Source organism: Oncorhynchus nerka, linkage group LG15, assembly GCF_034236695.1.
Source record: "Oncorhynchus nerka isolate Pitt River linkage group LG15, Oner_Uvic_2.0, whole genome shotgun sequence".
In the NCBI taxonomy this organism is placed as follows: Eukaryota; Metazoa; Chordata; class Actinopteri; order Salmoniformes; family Salmonidae; genus Oncorhynchus; species Oncorhynchus nerka.
The window spans coordinates 80259675-80278792 of NC_088410.1; the positions used below are offsets into that span (position 1 = coordinate 80259675).

The following is a 19118-nucleotide window of genomic DNA, read 5'->3' on the forward strand; positions in this document are numbered from 1 at the left end:
CCCCCAAGTCATAATGCTACTAAATAGTTAATAACCAAATAGCTACCTGGACAATCTGCATGTGACAAATAACATTTGATTCTATGTCAAGGTTTACTCTATGTTGAATTCTTTAAAATAGATAGATTTTATTCTCAGGTCATATTTGAAAGAGCTTGGGTTTGCCAAGAGGTAGGCAGGGCTGTTGATAAAGCTGCTGGGTAGCTGGTTATGCCTGAATTCTGGCCTGAGTACAACTGTTGATGAGGCCAGGGAAGTTAAAAGGGATGAGAAGCCCTATTGTGGATTTGGATTCAATGTCTTGTGGATTCAATGTCTCACACAGTGGAAAAAGTAGTTATGGTATGGGAAGTGATTGTCCTTTAAATAAAACCCCATCTCATTCCAAAATTATGGGCATTAATATGGAGTTGGTCTCCCCCTCTGCTGCTTTAACAGCCTCCACTCTTCTGGAAAGGCTTTCCAGTAGACGTTGGAAAATTGCTGCGAGGACTTGCTTCCATTCAGCCACAAGAGCATTAGTGAGGCCGGGCACTGATGTTGGGCGATTAGGCCTGACTCATTCCAATTCATCCCAAAGGTGTTTGATGGGTTTGAGGTCAGGGCTCTGTGCAGGCCAGTCAAGTTCTTCCACACCGATCTCAACAAACCATTTCTGTATAGACCTCGCTTTGTGCACAGGGGCATTGTCATGCTGACACAGTAAAGGGCCTTCCCCAAATTGTTGCCGCAAAGTTGGAAGCACAGAATCATGAAAAACAGCCCCAGACTATTATTCCTCCTCCGCCAAACTTGACAGGTGGCACTATGCAATGGGGCAGGTAGCGTTGTCCTTGTGACGTGGTGGAGTTGGATCCAGGTGCAGAGAATGGACCAGATGAGGAATCAGTGGTTTAGGATAAATGTAAATACTTTACAAAAAATAAGGTAACAGAATGATCACAGTAATACTGAAAAAACAAAAAAACACTACTACTAGATAACTTACTCAGGCGACACACAGGGCAACCAAAATCAAGCTTCTGCAAACAAGGACAGAAAACATAATGAAATTATAAGCAACATCTAAGTAACAAAGAAAGTCTCTGCCGCCCTCTGGTGCCCAGAGGAACCATGACAGTACCCCACCCTAGGAGCGGCTCCAGGCTCCAGCCGCGGAGTCCTGACAACCACCACGTAGTCTGTTGAAGACTCTTACCAGACCCCGATGCAGGATGTCCCAGGCCGGGACCCATACCGCTCCTTAGGATCATAGGTTTCCCAGTCCACCAGGTACTGCAGGTTCCCTTGGACCTTGCGAGCCTCCAACAGGTGCCAGACAGTGTAGCAGAGGAGCAGGTGTGGGGGGAGAGAAAGGACTGGTACTTACCAGCTTGAGACAGGAGATATGGAAGGACGGACAGACCCTCATGGACCTGGGAAGCTGGAGACGTTAGGTAACCGGGTTGATGCGACTCAGGATCTTGAAGGGTCCTATGTAGCGAGGAATGTAGCGAGGAGCGAGTTTCCGTGATTCCACCTTTAAGGGAAGATCACGGGTGGACATTCACACCCATTGACCCGGTCGGAGGACCCAAAGAGGTCTTTAGTGATGGCTTGCCTGATGTTGATGTCGGGCAGAGGAGCGGAGCAAAGAGGATCGCGCTCTGATCCAGGTGCGACAACATCGTTGAATGAACGCCTCAGCCGATGGCACCCTCACTTCGGCCTCTTGTTCAGGAAACAGGGAGGGGGCGAACCCAAACTGACACTCGAACGGTGACAGTCCAGTGGACGAGTTTGGCAGTGTATTATGAGCATACTGCGCCCAGACGAAGAACCTGCTCCAGTTGCTAGCCTGAGTGGAGACGCTCAGTTTGCCCATTCGACTGTGGGTGGAACCCCGAGGAGAAACTCATCGATGCCCCCAACAGAGAGTAGAAGGCCTTCCAATACCGTGCAACGAACTGGGGCCCCCGATCTGAGACAATGTCCTGGGAAAGCCTGTGTAGTCGGAAGACATGGGTAATCATTTGATCAGCTGTCTCCTTCGCTGAAGGCAACTTTGGTAAGACTATGAAATGGGCTGCCTTGGAGAATCGATCGACGACCATCAGGATAGTTGTAAGCCCTTGAGATGGAGGTAGCCCAGTGATAAACACTAGGTGTTAAAGTCAGTTTTCCACTCACCTCCTACCCTGATTCTCACCAGATTGTAAGCGTTGCGGAGATCCAGTTTGGTGAAGAATTGGGCGCCTTGGGCCAACTCCAAGGCAGCGGATATCAGGGGTAGGGGGTAATGATACTTGATCATAATCTGGTTCAGCCCTCTGTAATCGATGCACGGACGCAGGCCTCCATCCTTCTTACCCATGAAGAAGAAGCCTGCACCAGCTGGGGATGTAGAGGAGCGAATGAATCCTGCCTCCAGCGACTCCTGGATGTAATTGTCCATGACCACTGCTTCAGGGCTTGAGAGGGAGTACAGACGGCCCCGGGGAAGTGTGGAGCCGGGTAGGAGTTCTATAGCACAGTCGTATGGACGATGAGGGGGGAGGGTGGCCGCTTGCCTCTTACTGAAAGCCTCCCGGAGGTCAAAGTATTCGGGAGGAAGAGCGGTCTCCAATGGATGCAGGAGGACACGACAAACTCTTGGTGGGGGTCTTAGACATTTAGTATAGCAGTCCTTGCCCCAGTCTAGTAAGTGTCCCGTGAACCAGGAGAATAGTGGGTTATGTAGCGCTAGCCAGGGGTACCCTAGGATAAGGGGGTTCTCGGGAGCAGTGATCAAAATAAATCTAAGAGTCTCTGAGTGATTCAGCTCAAGCTGCAGTAGAATGGGCTTGTTCTGATATTCCACCTGGCCTGAGCCAATGGGGTGTCCATCGAGGGCTTGAATCTGCAGAGGGATAGGACATTTCACGCAGGAGATTTGTAATTCTCTGGCAGAATCTTGATCAATTAAGTAATCTGCGGCCCCGGAGTCCACGAAGGCTTGAATCTGGTGCTGACTGTGGAGGGTTGTGGGTAGTAACAGACGGTGACTGGGTAGCCGGGAGGTAACTGCACAGCTCGTCAGAACCATGACAATCCTGGCATTCACTAAACCCAGATTCGTCCATCGGACTGCCAGATGGTAAAGCGTGATTCACTTCTCCAGAGTCTAATGGCGGCGAGCTTTACACCACTCCAGCCGACTCTGGCATTGCGCATGGGGATCTTAGGCTTGTGTGCTGCTGCTTGGCAACGAAAACCCATTTCATTAAACTCCTGAACAAACAGTTCTTGTGCTGACGTTGCTTCCAGAGGCAGTTTGGAACTTAGTAGTGAGTGTTGCAACCAAGGACAAACCATTTTAACGCTCCGCGTACTTCAGCACTCGGCAGTCCTGTTCTGTGAGCTTGTGTGGCCTACCACTTCGCGGCTGAGCCGTTCTTGCTCCTCGATGTTTCCACTTCACAATAACCGCACTTACAGTTGACTGGGGTAGCTTTAGCAGGACAGAAAGGTGACGATCTGACTTGTTGGAAAGGTGGCATCCTATGATGGTGCTTCACTGAGTCACTGAGCTCTCCAGTAAGGCCATTTTACTGCCAATGCTCATCTACGCAGATTGCATGGCTGTGTGCTCGATTTTATACACCTGTCAGCAACAGGTGTGTCTGAAATAGGCAAATCCACTAATTTGAAGGTGTGTCCACATAGTTTTGTATATACTGTATAGTGTACTTTACAAAGAAAGGTACAGATTTGGCATATCATGAACTAAAGCATGTGGTCTCTACTGAGGGGAGGAGTTGTTGGTATTATCTCATGTTGTTCCTCCATCAACGTTGATAATCCTCATAATGAGATTTAGCCACACTGATCTGAGAGGGTCAGACTTCTCTACTGGTCAATCTGAGAACTGAGGGGAAATATTGTAGAAACACCAATGTTCTAAATGTGAATAATTCATTGACTATGAATGGTTTGCTGACTCAGCAAAAGTGTGTATGATCCACACAATGTACATGCACCACTAAAATTCTTATTTCCACAATGTATTCCTGTGCAGTAGTACCTTGACTACAGTGTAAATAGAGTAATACTCTCAAATATTCCACATTCATTCAACTTGATCTTGCCAGACATCCTCAAATCTGCCAGCCAAAAACTATGAGCCCTGGAAGAGAACTAAGTGGGATGCAAGGGAGTTGGGCTTACTGCAATATTCCTCATTGACAGCAGAGAGCATTATATCAACACACTGTAAAATGTTCAATCCAAAAATAGGCTTATAATATTGATATACCAAGTCAGTGGTCTCCACTGTGCACTTTGAATAAGTGTTTTAAATGCACTAGAGTGTCCTCAGACATTGATGGACATCGAATACTGACATGTATCACAGATGATCTGGCTGGTCATGATAGTTCCATCCTATGGACATTCTCTCAGATACTGGTGGTGGACTGCAGTATTTCCACTAGGGCCAGGACAGCATCAATTGATTTATAAAATCACCATCCCATCTCCTATGGGCTCCACACAGTTTCTTCTGCATTTCAAATTGTCACTGCTAAAGAAAGATATGTTGCAGCTATTTATCTATTCAGTTCTAATGCACAAAGGAACCTCTATCTGATCAAAATGGCCCTTAGGTGTGTGCTGTTTGTTGCTATGTTGCATAGAATTAGGAATTAGAATATTAAATGGACATAAAAGGTCTTATGACAGTAAAGGTCAGCCATTTTGGTCAGGGAGTTGGTAAACCATGGTCAGCCAGTGTGCTGTGATAAGATTGAATTAAATCAAATCAAATACTTGTCACATGCGCCATATACAGCAGCTGTAGACCTTACCGTGAAAGGCTTACTTACAAGCCCTTAACCAACAATGCAGTTCAAGAAATAGAGTTAAGAAAATATTTACTAAATAAATTAAAGTAAAAAAAAAAAGTAACACAATAAAATAACAATAACGAGGCTATATACAGGGGGTACCGGTACCGAGTCAAAGTGCGAGGGTACATGTAGGTAGGGGTAAAGTGACAACGCATAGATAATAAACAGCTAGTAGCAGCAGTGTAAAAACAAAGGAAGGGGATCAATGTAAATAGTCCAGGTAGCCATTTGATTAATTGTTCAGCAGTCTTATGGCTTGGGGGTAGAAGCTGTTAAGGAGCCTTTTGGACCTAGACTTGGTGCTCCGGTACCGCTTGCCATGTAGAAGCAAAGAGAATAGTCTAGGACTTGACCATTTCTTTGGCCTTCCTCTGACACTGCCTAGTATATAGGTCCTGGGTGGCAGGAAGCTTGGCCCCAGTGATGTATTGGGCTGTACACACTACCCTCTGTAGCACCTTACGGTCGGATGCCGAGCAGTTGCCATACCAGGCAGTAATGCAACTAGTTTGGATGCTTTCGATGGTGCAGCTGGATAACATTTTGAGGATCTGGGGACCAATGCCAAATCTTTTCAGTCTCCTGAGGGGGAAAAGGCGTTGTCATGCCCTCTTCACGACTTTCTTGGTGTGTTTGGACCATGATAGTTTGTTGGTGATGTGGACACCAAGGAACTTGAAACTCTCAACCTGCTCCACTACAGCCCCGTCAATGTGAATGGGGGCGTGATCGGCCCTCCTTTTCCTGTAGTCCACGATCATCTCCTTTGTCTTGCTTAAGTTGAGGGAGAGGTTGTTGTCCTGGCACCACACTACCAGGTCTCTGACCTCCTCCCTATAGGCTGTCTCGTTGTTGTCGGTGATCAAGCCTACCACCGTTGTGTCGTCAGCAAACTTAATGGTGTTGGAGTCGTGCTTGGCCACGCAGTCGTGGGTGAACAGTACAGCATGGCAGATGTTTTGTTGCCTACCTTTACCACCTGGGGTAGGCCAGTCAGGAAGAGGGAGGTGTTTAGTCCCAGGGTCCTTAGCTTAGTGATGAGCTTTGTGGGCACTATGGTGTTGAACGCTGAGCTGTAGTCAATGAAAGCATTCTCACATAGGTATTCCTTTTGTCCAGGTGAGAAAGGGCAGTGTGGAGTGCGATTGAGATTGCATCATCTGTGGATCTTTTGGGGCGTTTATGCGAATTGGAGTGGGTTTAGGGTTTCCGGGATGATGGCGTTGATGTGACCCACGACCAGCCTTTCAAAGCACTTCATGGCTACCGACTTGAGTGCTCATTTAGGCAGGTTACCTTCGCTTTCTTGGGCACCTGGACTTGAAACAGATATTGTGTAAAACAATTCATTTTAAGATTATGCTACCCCGGGTCCTCTCCAAATACTAGTGCTGGACCATCGAGAGCGTCCTGACCGGTTCCATCATGGCCTGGTACGGGAATTGCTCCGTCCACAACCGCAAGGCCCTCCAGCGGGTTATGAAGATCGCCCAGTACATCACTGGGACTGTGCTCCCACCCATCCAGGACATCTACTCGAAATGGTGCCTGAGGGAGGCCCGCAGAATTATCAAGGACCCCAGCCACGAGCTGTTCAATTTCTTACCATCGGGCAGACGGTATCGGAGCTTGAGGTCTGATAACAAATCTACAAACCATCAGACTGCTGAACACTTGAACTGGACTGAAAACCTGCTCTTATTCTCCGCACCTTAGCACACATTCACTCACGCACACACCCACACTCATGCTACACACACATTACGTCTGCTAATTTTACTTTTCATACTTAAGTATATTTTATCAATTACATTTACTTTTGATACTTAAGTATATTTTAAACCAAACTGTTTAAAACTTTTACTCAAGTAGTGTTTTACCTGGTGACTTTCACTCTTACTTGAGTAATTTTCTATTAAGGTATCTTTACTTTTACTCAAGTATGACATTTGGGTACATTTTCCACCACTGAATAGGACAATATTTTAGGTTAACAATAATTATATTACACAATTTCTCGTATATAGTCGTATATATGTATGCATGTTTTGGAGAAACTACGTGGGACCACTGAACGCGTGGGACCGAGAGCACGTTTTGAGGAGGGGGGGCTAAAAGTGGTCAACTGCTTTTTCCCACCCATTTAAAAAGACACGCGCATGCGCACTTACTTACAATTTGGACTTAGTCTGTTACACAACTGTTTCTTTCTTCATTCTGCTCGCATCACCTCGTCGGCGGTTTCCTCCAACACGTTTCACACTTTGCTTTTAACAGATTAATAATTGAAAATGAGTGGAGATCATTCCCACAACGATAGCCAGGTAACATTTGTAATCGTTTGCCGTGTCATTGCGAAAGAGCTTTGTAGGACATTAAACTCGCTTGCTTTTTTTATTTGCCTCAGCAGCCAGGCTACACTAACGTTAGCTAGCTAGGTAACTTGGCTAACTAGCCAATCAACAGTGAATATAATTGCAACAAATGTGACAGAAATAAGTGTTTTGTCATTCTTTCAATATTGTGTTTTTCAGATAATAAAAAGTAAAGTCCATTCAACTAAACTTTGTGGCTAACTAAGGATGGCACTGTGCGCTAGCTCGTTAGCCATTTTATCAGACTGGTCTCAATTGCCAACCATCAGCAGGGTTGCTAGCTAGTCGTTAGCCAGCGAGCTAGCCAACAAGTTCAAAGTTATCCAGCTAGCAAGCCATCAATCAAGGGACATGGCTAGTTAACCAATCTTTGTTTTACAATTTGCAGATAGACTCCGGCTCTCGGGTCAATGGTAAGTGTAACGTTAATGTGTCAAACAACTGTCAAAATGATTGTCTCCTTCAAATTCTGACGTGTCCACACTGTAGTTAGCTAGCTATCTGCTAACATGGGCTAGTTCGCTAGCCAGACATATAGCTAGTTTAGCAAAGGGCAGAAATGGCGTCCAGAGACTAAGTCCTCTGCCTCACTCACAAGCGCCTATTGTTCAAATGGGTGGCTCTTTAATAGCTTTTAAACATTTTATAATCTCGATCTGATCACAAATTCTTAAAGAACTAGAGGTGTTTTATTGGTATACTAAATTAGATTTTGTTGTTGGCCGGCTTAAAATGCCACATTCCGAGTCTAAAAGTAAGGGTTTGGGGGTTGAGAACTTAGTCTCTGCGCCATTTTCTTTTTTCTGTCTAGCGGTCTGACTAGGAAACATAGCTGAAGTGCAGATGGCTGTGATATGGAGGGGAAACACGCAGGACCGTTTGTATCAAGACACGATTTCCAGCGGCGGAGGAAGTAAAATCACCTGATGGCCCCGTTTTGTTTTTAAATAATATTTTATAGTCTTATCCGAATGTATTATGGATAATTCTGTATCATATATAAGTTAATTTACATTAACTAGTTGTGGACTCAAGTCCAATGCGCGATTTTATAACATCCCTGACAGATTTGTGGTGCAAGTTTGACAATGCACATTGACTTCCACTGCTAACACAATTTTTGATGACTTAATTCATTGATTTGACAGCTTTGTTGGCATGGTCTGAACCACATGGCCACTGAGGCCTAAGAAGTTAAACCCCCAGCAGTGGTATTTAACAAGAATGAATGACCTTTTTTAAGGTTTCAGAAGCTACAACATGCTTCCCCTCACCACTAGGTACACATTTTTTGTGAAAGATTATTTCTGAACAATTTCAAAAAGGGTCATTTCAATTCATGTTTATTTCTCATATGACTGTATTTCTTATGGACAAGGACTCCACTCCTAGCCCTTGGGACAACATGGTTGGCTGCCTCAAAATCCTACAGCTTTAGATAAACTATTCATCTTTCCAGATTCGTTTTGTGGGAATCTGTTTCAAAGTCCAGATAGGGATTTTAACATGCAAAGAAGTGATTGCTGTACCAATTCAAATATAAACTTGTCAAGACACTGCATTGAATGCATTTTCTACTCTGGCACATCTCAGAACAGCCTTTCCGGCATCAAATAATTCCCTCCTCACCGCTATTTTTGAATTAATACTAGGCCTATATCATATTTGGTTTGTGGTTTTGGTTCTCACCATCACATAGTGGGCTCCTGAAATGGTTGTGTTTTCTGTTGGTAGAACACTGCACTTGACATGCCATAGTTGTGGGTTCGATTCCCATGGTGGGGCAGTATGGAAATGTGTGCACTCACTAAGTTGCTCTGAATAAGAGCGTCTGCTGAATGACAAATGTAGTGTGGGCTGTCCATTGTTGGTCAGAACAGTCTATGTCAAGCACAAAACCTGATACCTTGTTAGAACGGAATACAGGGGTCCAATGGAGACTCGGGGGTTAAGAGTTGTCCCTGTATACAAGACATATTTATTTCTTATTTTGTCTTCTGCAGTAGTGGAGCATTGGGGCCCTGAAGTGAACAGCCAGTCACTGATTTGCTCTTGTTTGTTAGATTTAAGATCTACAAGAAATGATGTAATGATATACCCACTACCTACATCATTACAAGGTATATAGGCAAACATCAGTCCAAGCTCTGCAAGGGCTTGCCCCAAAGAATCCTCAGACTAGTTTGTTTATAAATACCATGATACAAATTGTTTAGATTTTATTTCATGGCTCTGAAGACCTATAGCCCACATTCCTACTGCAGTCCCTAACTAATAGAATCTACAGATGCCAACATATTAATTTAATCTTGCATATGTGTTCTCTTTGGTTTCAAATGCATTTATTGCCTGCCATAGGTGATGTCAGATCATGAGGAAGTGGAAATCTGTTGTTTATTGGTGTGTCGGCCAGTAGCTTGCTGTGGGGCATAGAGCCTTGTGACTGAGTCCCTTATTTTAAAGCCTCACACCTTTCAAAACATGCCTCGATTGCAGTAGGGGAAAGTAATTTAATGTATTATGTTTCTTTGGCTGTCAACTTTTGTTTGACTGTGTGAAGTACCTGTGTTGTATATGTATCAACTAAGGAGAGAAGATTGGCATTCATTTAGCTACTATTGCTGCTTGTAGGGGGTTGGTTAAGTGAAAGCAGATGGACTAGTAGGCCTGTTAGAGCTTGCTCCCTCTTTTCATCCATGTTGATACTGTTTCTGAGTAAAAATGAACCTCAACTGTCAATGGGCACTAGGAGGTGCTGTCTTACCATGTATGGCACATCCTCTCATGGCCCTAAGTCTGACCTGAATTTTTTAAAACTTAATTTGTGAAGGGTGTTCTGTTAAGTTTTTGGTCTGTCATGAACAAGGTCCCCAACTCCAAATGTGCCTGAAGTTGACTGGAGATGGTCCTATTCTATGTAACCTCTACCAACCAGTAATGTATTCCGGCTGACACGGGTGCACATACAATCCAACTGTCAATATTCAGATTCACACCCAGGTGTTGGATGAGTGTTCTGGCCTAGCACTTCCTGAGCCAAGAGGCACTCTTATCTAGTCAGTCATTCAGACATTACAACACTGTCAAATCTTCCCATGTCTTTTTGTGCACATATTTGTATTTTGCATAACATTTTTTTTCTCACATTGCCTGTTGTATTCTTTTTACTAACCTTTTAGTTTTACCATGGAAACTTGTCTGAACTTGTTTTGTGTGTTTCTTAAGCATAGACTGGAGTATTGTTTACTTATTGTTCCTGGTGCGGTAGATGTCTTCTTTTGTGTTAGCTGTTTTCACCTGCTGGGTTTAGAGAAGGGTTGAAGAAAAGTGGATATATTTACAGAATGTTTCTGTGGCCTAAATGTTTCCTATTCCTTTGGCAATGGTCATTTAGCCTTTCCGTCAGTCCGCGTTTGAATAACTTTCTTCTTTTGCAGATTCTCATAAGCATAAAGATAAGTACAAGGATAAAGAACACAAACACAAGGACCACAAGAAGGACAGGGAGCGTGAGAAATCAAAATATGGCAACAGGTATGACTCTCCAGTCTTTTTAAGCAGGGTCACATAGGTGAAACTTAGTGCGTCACTAGGGCAGTAATTGACACCCACACATTTGCTTTGTTGAGCTCTTTAACGTAGCTGTTTGTTTGATGATTTGTCTGATAAGCAGGGTGTGTATGAATGGGCGTAGGACCAGCCAGAGACTCCTCACTGTTTTATTGCTATAGTATATCCTCAAATATACACTCTTAGTTGATTTCCTTATTGGTATGTTCAATCTGATGCTGATGTAATCTGTGAATTTCCAGTGACCATAAGGAGTTCTCGGAAAAGAAACACAGAGAGAAGGAGCGAATAAAGCACGAAGATGTCAGCACAGACAGACACAAGGACAAACACAAGGAAAAAGACCACAGGAAGGATGAGGTGTGCTAATTATCCAACGGAGAGGGATGCATCGCTGCCATTTTGGTTTAGATGTGCCAATCAGTTTGTCAAATATTTGTCCAGTCTCTTTCTCAGTGAAAACCTGAATTTATAGCTCTTAACATTTCAAAAGATCCATGTTTTAACTCTTCGTTGTCATCTTGCAGATCAAGCCGAAGAAGGAAAAAGAGAATGGCTTTGCCAGGTAGGTTTGGTTTGTATTGTTCATTTGACATTTGTGCTGCTTACAAATGCTGGTTACATATCTAGGGCCCTATAAAATCAGCGATTGTATTATATATATATATATATATTTTTTTTTTATGTGCAGAAGTTTAATGTTTTTCCCCAAATATAGTTTTTTTTCTCCAGTTTTTGGTCTCAATCACACTTTTTTTTTTTTAAAAAAAAAAAATAGAACATCCCATGTTGTTTTTCTAAGTCCATAACCATGCTTAAACCAAATCTGGAGACCACTTTTGAGGTCTGGAAAAAGCTAAGAAATGTATGTTTTTGGATGCAGTTATCCTTTAAGTGCCAGAGATGGTTAGCAATGTTTCTGTAGCGTTTATGTGATTCCAGAGTTTGCTAAATAAATTGCTCCTTGATTGATGCAAGTAATCACGATATCATTCTGCCAGTTAGACATAGGCTACTTTGTATTTAACATTTAATTGAGAAGGTTTTTGAGAGCCTTTCATCTCGACCAGCAGGTTATTATTAGCATCATTGCTATCGTCTACACAGTGTAGACATGTGTACGGGGGCATTCCTGTGCCGTTGCAGGAAAATACTAATCAGATTTTGTTCATGTGATATGATTAACTTGGGCAAATTAATGCATTTTCTGTAGTTCAATATATTAAGATTTCCTACTAATTTCAATACGTTTTTAATATTGTTAAATTCCGTCATGTCTACATTCCGTGTGCGTTTTCCACAACAGATTTTATAGGACCCTACATATTTGATTTCAAATGCACAATTAATGTAAATGTTCGAATTCTATCACCAGCCCTCATCGCATTAAGACTGAGCCGGACAATGATCACTTCTACCACTCTCCCAAGTCCCTGAAAAGACAGCGTGACAATGACGAGTGAGTAGATCTGTACTTAACTTTGTCAACAGGCCCATTTCTTCCTTAGTCTTTGGCCCTGTTACATTTGTATGATAAAAATGTTGGCTGTAGTTGCCATGTTTAGACCAACCCCATCTGGTTTTTCTTCGTTCTGTTGGGCAATGACAATGTTTGGTCATTGTTGGCTTTGCAAGAACCACACAGCTGCCTTTCGGTATGACTATGTAGTTTGGTGTAGAGAAGACCAAGATAGTTGTTGAATCTACCTTTAGTCAGGCCTCTTTATAAGGTGTTTATTTTTATTTTTTAGAACTGAATTCAAGCCCAAAAAAATTAAAATTGAAAATGACAGAGTGGACAAGAAAGCAAAGAAGAGGAAACAAGATGAGGTACGTGGAAATCTTTGGATTTCATATTGGATATATTTCAGTGATCCGTTGCGAGAAAGGAGACTCACACGTTCTTTGTTTCTTGTAAAGGACATCAAGCCCAAAAAGACACAAAAAAACAAGAAAGGGGAAGTTGCTGATGGGAAAAAGAAAGCAAAGAAGGAGCCTGAGGAGAAGTGGAAATGGTGAGTGTCATAGTTGCCCTCCAGCTGTGTTGCTGCACAGAGCTTTTGTGAAGGCACACTGACTGCCTCGTTATGGAATGCTCATTATGGTGATGGGTAAAATATGGATGTTCTTTGTATCTCTGTTGGACAAAGGATTTAGTTTGTGCATCAACCATCACTTCACGTTGTTGTACCATGTTGGACTACAGGTGGGAAGAGGAGAGGGCAACTGACGGTTCCAAATGGAGGTTTCTGGAACATAAAGGCCCAGTCATGGCAGCACCTTACGAACCTCTTCCCAGCAAAGTCCGATTTTTCTATGATGGTAATATTAATACTCAAGTGCTGTTATTTCTATGACACTTGGTCCATTTATGAGTGGCCTTTGCTGAGTGGAAGTGAAGGGTTTGGCTGGTTGAACAAGTCTCTGCTGAAATCCCTCTGTAGGGAAGCAGATGAAGCTCGGCCCAGAGGCTGAGGAGGTGGCCACCTTCTTTGCCAAAATGCTGGACCATGAGTACACTACCAAGGATGCCTTCCGGAAAAACTTCTTCAAAGACTGGAGAAAGGTAGTGAATGTTTAAGGCTGTATACCTGGAGTTTGCAATTGCGTTACTTAATGTCTTTCATAAAAAATTTTTTAGAAATGGTGATTTGGAACAGTAAATCCATACACACATGATCATGACTTGTCTACCTCTGTTCCCTCCTACAGGAAATGACCTCTGAGGAGAAGTCTAAGATCACAGACCTGAAGAAGTGTAACTTCAATGAAATGGGGGAATACTTCAAGGCTCAGTCTGAGGCCAGAAAGGCCATGACTAAAGATGATAAACTGGTGAGCAAGAACAATACTTGGTGCTTTTTCTTACATTAAAAAAAATGTATAACCCCGTTCAGACCACGACTGTCCAGTGAAGTTCTACATTAGGCAGTGGCGTAATAATACCTGGAATCTTCAGGCTGATCCAGAGTTCCAACAACTGTACCCAGATCTAACTAGTTTGTCTCTGGTTCTCTGCTTCTTGTAGAAAATCAAAGTGGAGAACGAACGCCTCCTACAGGAGTATGGCTTCTGCATCATGGACAACCACAAGGAGCGCATTGCTAACTTTCGCATTGAGCCCCCGGGCCTGTTCCGTGGCCGAGGAGACCACCCCAAGATGGGCATGCTGAAACGCCGCATCCGCCCTGAGGACATCATCATAAACTGCAGCAAGTGAGTGACATGGTCCTGGGTAGGGGTGCAATGGTTACATGTATTCGTACCAAACCGTTTGGTATGGGGTCCTCAATCCGGGCCGCACTGTGAACCTAAATGAATACATAAAATATAACACCAGGCTATATGGCTATGCCTACTCTGCGTTGTATGCCTCTTGGGTAAATCTGAGCTGAGAACATTTCAGGCTATTCTGTTAAAACGACTAGAGCCTATGCAAACATTGTAATCAGAATTCTAGTCTTAATTGGCACGTTTTGTAAGGCGCAGCTGGGAACTAGTTCTGTACGATGGCGAGTGGTGGCGTCCATAAAATAGGAGTCTCAGTCATTTAAATCTCCAGTTTGGGAACATTTTGGCTTCCCAGTAGATTACAAGAGTACCCTATGCCGCTGCCAACACCTCAAACATGTTGACACATTTACGCCAACATCACCCCGGTATTCCTACCACCGGAGCAAGACGGAAATCGCAATAAAACACAACTTTGTATTCGCTCTGCATTCAAGCAGCCCTTCGAGTGTTGGGCCAGTAACCAGAAGGTATCCACCTTTCCCTTTCCACAGTTGATTACAAACCGTGGGGTGAACCATTAAACTCATAGTCCTGGGTGCAGGTGGCAATATGAACATAATGAAAGAAAAGGCTTACAAAATGTTCTACAGCGCTTTCCCCTTCTCTTGATTATATTAACCGATGGACTGCTTGTTTGGACCAGATTAGTGTATGTCTGGATACTTGCTCTGACTCAGCCGCTCTATTCTATTTCTCTCATACAGGGACTCCAAGCACCCCAAGCCTCCCCCTGGTACCAGATGGAAGGAGTTGCGTCATGACAACAAGGTGACCTGGCTGGTGTCGTGGACAGAGAACATCCAAGGCTCTATCAAGTATATCATGCTGAATCCCAGCTCAAGAATCAAGGCAGGTTCATCTTTATTATGGCTCAAGTGGGAGCGAGTGACGTCTTGTATTGTTAGCTTTTAATGAAGTCTCTAGAGACGACAAAAGTCTGCAATCCTATTCAACATTTCTCAATCCATTTTTTTATATTTTTTTATTCCGTTTCTCGCCAATTTTGAAGTATCCAATCGCTGCAACTCCCGCGCGGACTCAAGAGGCGAAGGTCGAGAGCCATGCATCCTCAAACCCAACCAGGCCGCACTGCTTCTTGACACAATGTCCACTTAACCCAGAAGCCAGCCACACCAATGTGTTGGCGGAAACACTGCACTTTGGCAACTGTTTCATCGTTCACTGCGCCACAGGAGCCGCTAGAGCGCGATGGGATGAAAACACCCATGAGACCCAACGTTTCTCAATTCTGTTTTAATTTATTTTTTTACATATTTGTTCATTGTTGTGCCCCCTGTCTCTTCCCCCTGGTTGCTGTAATGGTGGTGTGTGTTGATCTGCAGGGAGAGAAGGACTGGCAGAAGTATGAGACAGCCCGAAATCTGAAGAAGTGTGTGGACCGGTTAAGGAACCAGTACCGCGAGGACTGGAAGTCCAAAGAGATGAGGATCCGACAGAGAGCCGTGGCACTCTACTTCATCGATAAGGTGAGACTGCTGCCACACACGCACACACACGCACAGCTCCAAGTTTTGTTGTAACATGTTCCCTGTGGTGTTGTGCACCAGCTGGCTCTGAGAGCAGGTAATGAGAAGGAGGAAGGGGAGTCTGCGGACACAGTAGGCTGCTGCTCCCTCCGAGTGGAACACATCAACCTGTACCCCGAGAAGGACGGCCAGGAGTTTGTGGTGGAGTTTGACTTCCTGGGTAAAGACTCCATCCGCTACTACAACAAAGTCCCCGTGGAGAAGAGGGTAAGGCCTTGAAGAATTGACATTTGGTTCACCAGAACATTTCTGTGCTTTTTCCCTCGAGTTGAACTACAATGGTTTCCAGATTACTCTCACTTCAGAGAAACTCTCACCTTGTTATTCTTATGAGTTGTAAATATTCTGTCCTCCTTTTCTTAGGTATTCAAGAACCTGCAGCTGTTCATGGAAAACAAGCAGCCAGAGGATGACCTCTTTGACCGGCTCAATGTAAGAACAAAAAATACTTTCAATTTACGTTACTTGTGAATTGCAGTGTATTAGTCATGTCACTGGACCTTGTGAGGGAAAATGAGTACCCTGTTTGACGTGTGGGAATTGGATATCCTCTTGTAATTCTGCGTCTCTTGCCATCAGTCATATTTAATGGTGGCATTCCTCTCTGTCCTCCATTTCTCCAGACCTCCATTCTGAACAAGCACCTTCAGGAGCTGATGGACGGGCTGACGGCCAAAGTGTTTCGTACCTACAACGCCTCCATCACTCTGCAGCAGCAGCTGAAGGAGCTCACCAGCCGTAAGTCCCCACGGTCATGAAGCCCCACCCAGAGACAGAGGGTCTAAGAATGCACAACCTACCCAAAGCACATTTATCTCATATTCTGGTTTTGGTATGACCAGAGGTGGGAACTGGGAGGAGCTGTTGTAGATAGTTGTGTGCTGGTGGTCACTTGTAATACGGTGTAAAGGCTATAGCAAGAGTCATAGTAATGTCCATTTTCTCCCCTACTTGTAGCGGATGAGAACCTTCCAGCCAAGATCCTGTCATACAACAGGGCCAACAGAGCTGTGGCCATCCTGTGTAACCATCAGAGGGCACCACCCAAGACCTTTGAGAAGTCCATGCAGAACCTCCAGACTAAAGTGAGTCACAGGGAGGACACACGGCCAATCGACCTGACAGATGAGATGGCTCTTTGCTGATGGGAGAAAAGGAAACAAAATACTATTGCTATGATTTGGGATTTTGTTTGGGGTTTATTTGTGACTTGTTTTTAGAGTTATGTTTGTCTGCTGGATGCATACTCTTTGTTATTTTGGGAATACTTGGCTCGGTAATGTGTTTTTTAATAGCTGCATAGTAAGAATCCAGTTATACTTCGCCTTAGTTTCAAGATTATTGACATTGATAATATTTCTACCAGATTGACGCAAAGAAGGACCAGCTATCTGATGCAAAGAGGGATGTGAAGAGCGCCAAGGCTGACCTCAAAGTACGGAGAGACGAGAAGTCCAAAAAGTAAGCATGTGGATATGATTGGCTTGTTGAGGCATCCATTGGTACTTGTACACTGGGATGTAGAAGTAGCTGATTCTTTCCCTTACTCCCCCAGAGCTGTGGAGACCAAGAAGAAGGCTGTGGAGAGGCTAGAAGAGCAGCTGATGAAGCTAGAGGTGCAGGCGACGGACCGCGAGGAGAACAAGCAGATTGCTCTGGGCACCTCCAAACTCAACTACTTGGATCCACGCATCTCTGTGGCCTGGTGAGACATGACCACGAACTTGTTCAGGATATGTGGCACATGTCTTTTGATTAGTTAAAAGTAGTGAGTGAGTTGATGGTTTTAGTTTCGAGTGTCTTAACTCCTGGAGGGTTTATCATTCTAATATCCTCCTGCTGTCTCCTAGGTGCAAGAAGTGGGGTATCCCTATCGAGAAGATCTACAACAAAACTCAGCGTGAAAAGTTTGCCTGGGCTATCGACATGGCAGAGGATGACTATGAATTTTAAATCCTGTTTGCGGTTTTATAATTGTGATTTCTATTGTAATTTTATTGGATACTTGTTTTTAGCTTAACCGATTATACAGAATGGCCAGCCTGACAAGGAAATTATAGAATGAGTGCACACTCAACAAGCATGGTGAGGTTGAATGTCAGGGGTCAGGACGTATAGGCCATTACAGATGAGCTGGGGGGGGGGGTGAGGTGGGTTAGTCTGAGGTCTGGTCGGATGTCAGATTCAAGGGCAGAACTATACCCATACCCAAAGGTGACGCGGTAATCTCTGATTGGATGAGAACCAGTGGATTGCCTTTTTTGCCTTTTGGCTCTCTTCCTCTTCAGCCACATGCACGACTTAAAGGTGTCTGAACTTTGAACTCTGGGGTCCTATTGCTACTGTATTCAACAAAAAATGACTGCTTTGTGTATTAGATTTTATTATTTTTGTTTCACTTGGTCTGTATTTTTAGCCCTCCCATGTATTATTAATGGATTCTATATTTTAATAGAGAACAGTTAAATCAAATGAAATCCTGAAAGTACACCCATGCGCCTTTGAGGAAATGAAATGTGATCTCTAGGTATGAGTTGTAGGGGGGATAAAGACCATGAAAGCTGTGTTTTGGTGAGTGTGATGTTTTAAACTGGACTATGTTGATTGTGTACCATAAAGAGGATGCGTTGACACGGAAGGGGGAAAATGCTACACCCATGTCAATATTTACATAAGCAGGCAGGATGTGATTTAATTTGTTTTACAGTATCTATCAGGGACTGATTTTCAATGTGAACCAATCATTTAATTTTTCTCCCCTTGCGTTGCCAGCATCCTCTGGATCTTTCTGCATAGTCTATCTGGTTTTAACTTTATAATTTCTAATGATTGTTTGAGTGGAAAACAACTCCCTTATCTGTTACTTGAAAAAAAAAAGAAGCTATTTTAAAATGTAGTTAATTGAAAATATTTTTTTCTTCCAGAAGGGTATGTGAGGGATATCAACTTTGCCAAAAAAATACCAATCTGTTACATTTTAGGCAGTTATTGTTTTAATTGTGTTGGAGACTGAGGATGAAGAACATTAACAGGAGTTTCAATGTGAATTTTATTCCACTCTAGTGTCAAAGGAAAGTTGGTGTTTATAGTGGTAAGCTCAACTTCCTTTTCCTGTTTTTCAACCTCTTCTGTCATAGCCTCCAATCATGTTCTTGTTTTATGCTCATTGTAGGTTGAAAATGAATAAAACCCCTCAACTCTACACTTGGTCTGTTTTGTGTTATTGCTGCACTTGACTGATAGGCCTTGCACCAAAGGGATAGTTTTTTTTTTCTTGTCAAATTTCCTCCACTAAAGTTGGATCTGTCACTGGTATGTTCAGCCTGCTTAGTCACTTTTCAACATTTCTCTTGAATGTGTTTTGTGGTTATGTTTCAGGAGGGTTCCTGTGTTCCCAAAACCCAGTGTAATAAGTAGCTCAATCTTTCCTGAGAACAACAGAACCCAGGAAGCGCCACTGCCTGTTG

General features: G+C 43.6%; 1 protein-coding gene across 5 annotated transcripts; it reads left to right on the plus strand.

Annotated features, from left to right (window-relative positions):
- Positions 1-7061: 7061 nt before the first annotated feature.
- On the plus strand, positions 7062-18853 carry top1a (DNA topoisomerase Ia). Of its 5 annotated transcripts, XM_065001926.1 has the most exons (22): positions 7127-7189; positions 7629-7653; positions 8052-8153; positions 10678-10774; positions 11053-11170; positions 11338-11375; positions 12186-12269; positions 12562-12640; positions 12731-12825; positions 13017-13132; positions 13255-13376; positions 13523-13645; positions 13839-14026; positions 14809-14957; positions 15452-15591; positions 15673-15858; positions 16015-16083; positions 16275-16389; positions 16609-16736; positions 17018-17112; positions 17207-17356; positions 17502-18853. In XM_065001926.1, exons 3-22 carry the CDS (start codon positions 8084-8086, stop codon positions 17602-17604), a joined length of 2265 nt encoding a protein of 754 aa, XP_064857998.1. In that variant the 5' UTR covers positions 7127-7189; positions 7629-7653; positions 8052-8083; the 3' UTR covers positions 17605-18853. The 5 variants fall into 5 exon arrangements, with proteins under 5 accessions (XP_064857996.1, XP_064857999.1, XP_064857995.1 ...); XM_065001927.1 differs by lacking the exon at positions 8052-8153 and having other exon boundaries at positions 7063-7189; XM_065001923.1 differs by having other exon boundaries at positions 7125-7189; positions 12562-12825.
- Positions 18854-19118: the final 265 nt, after the last annotated feature.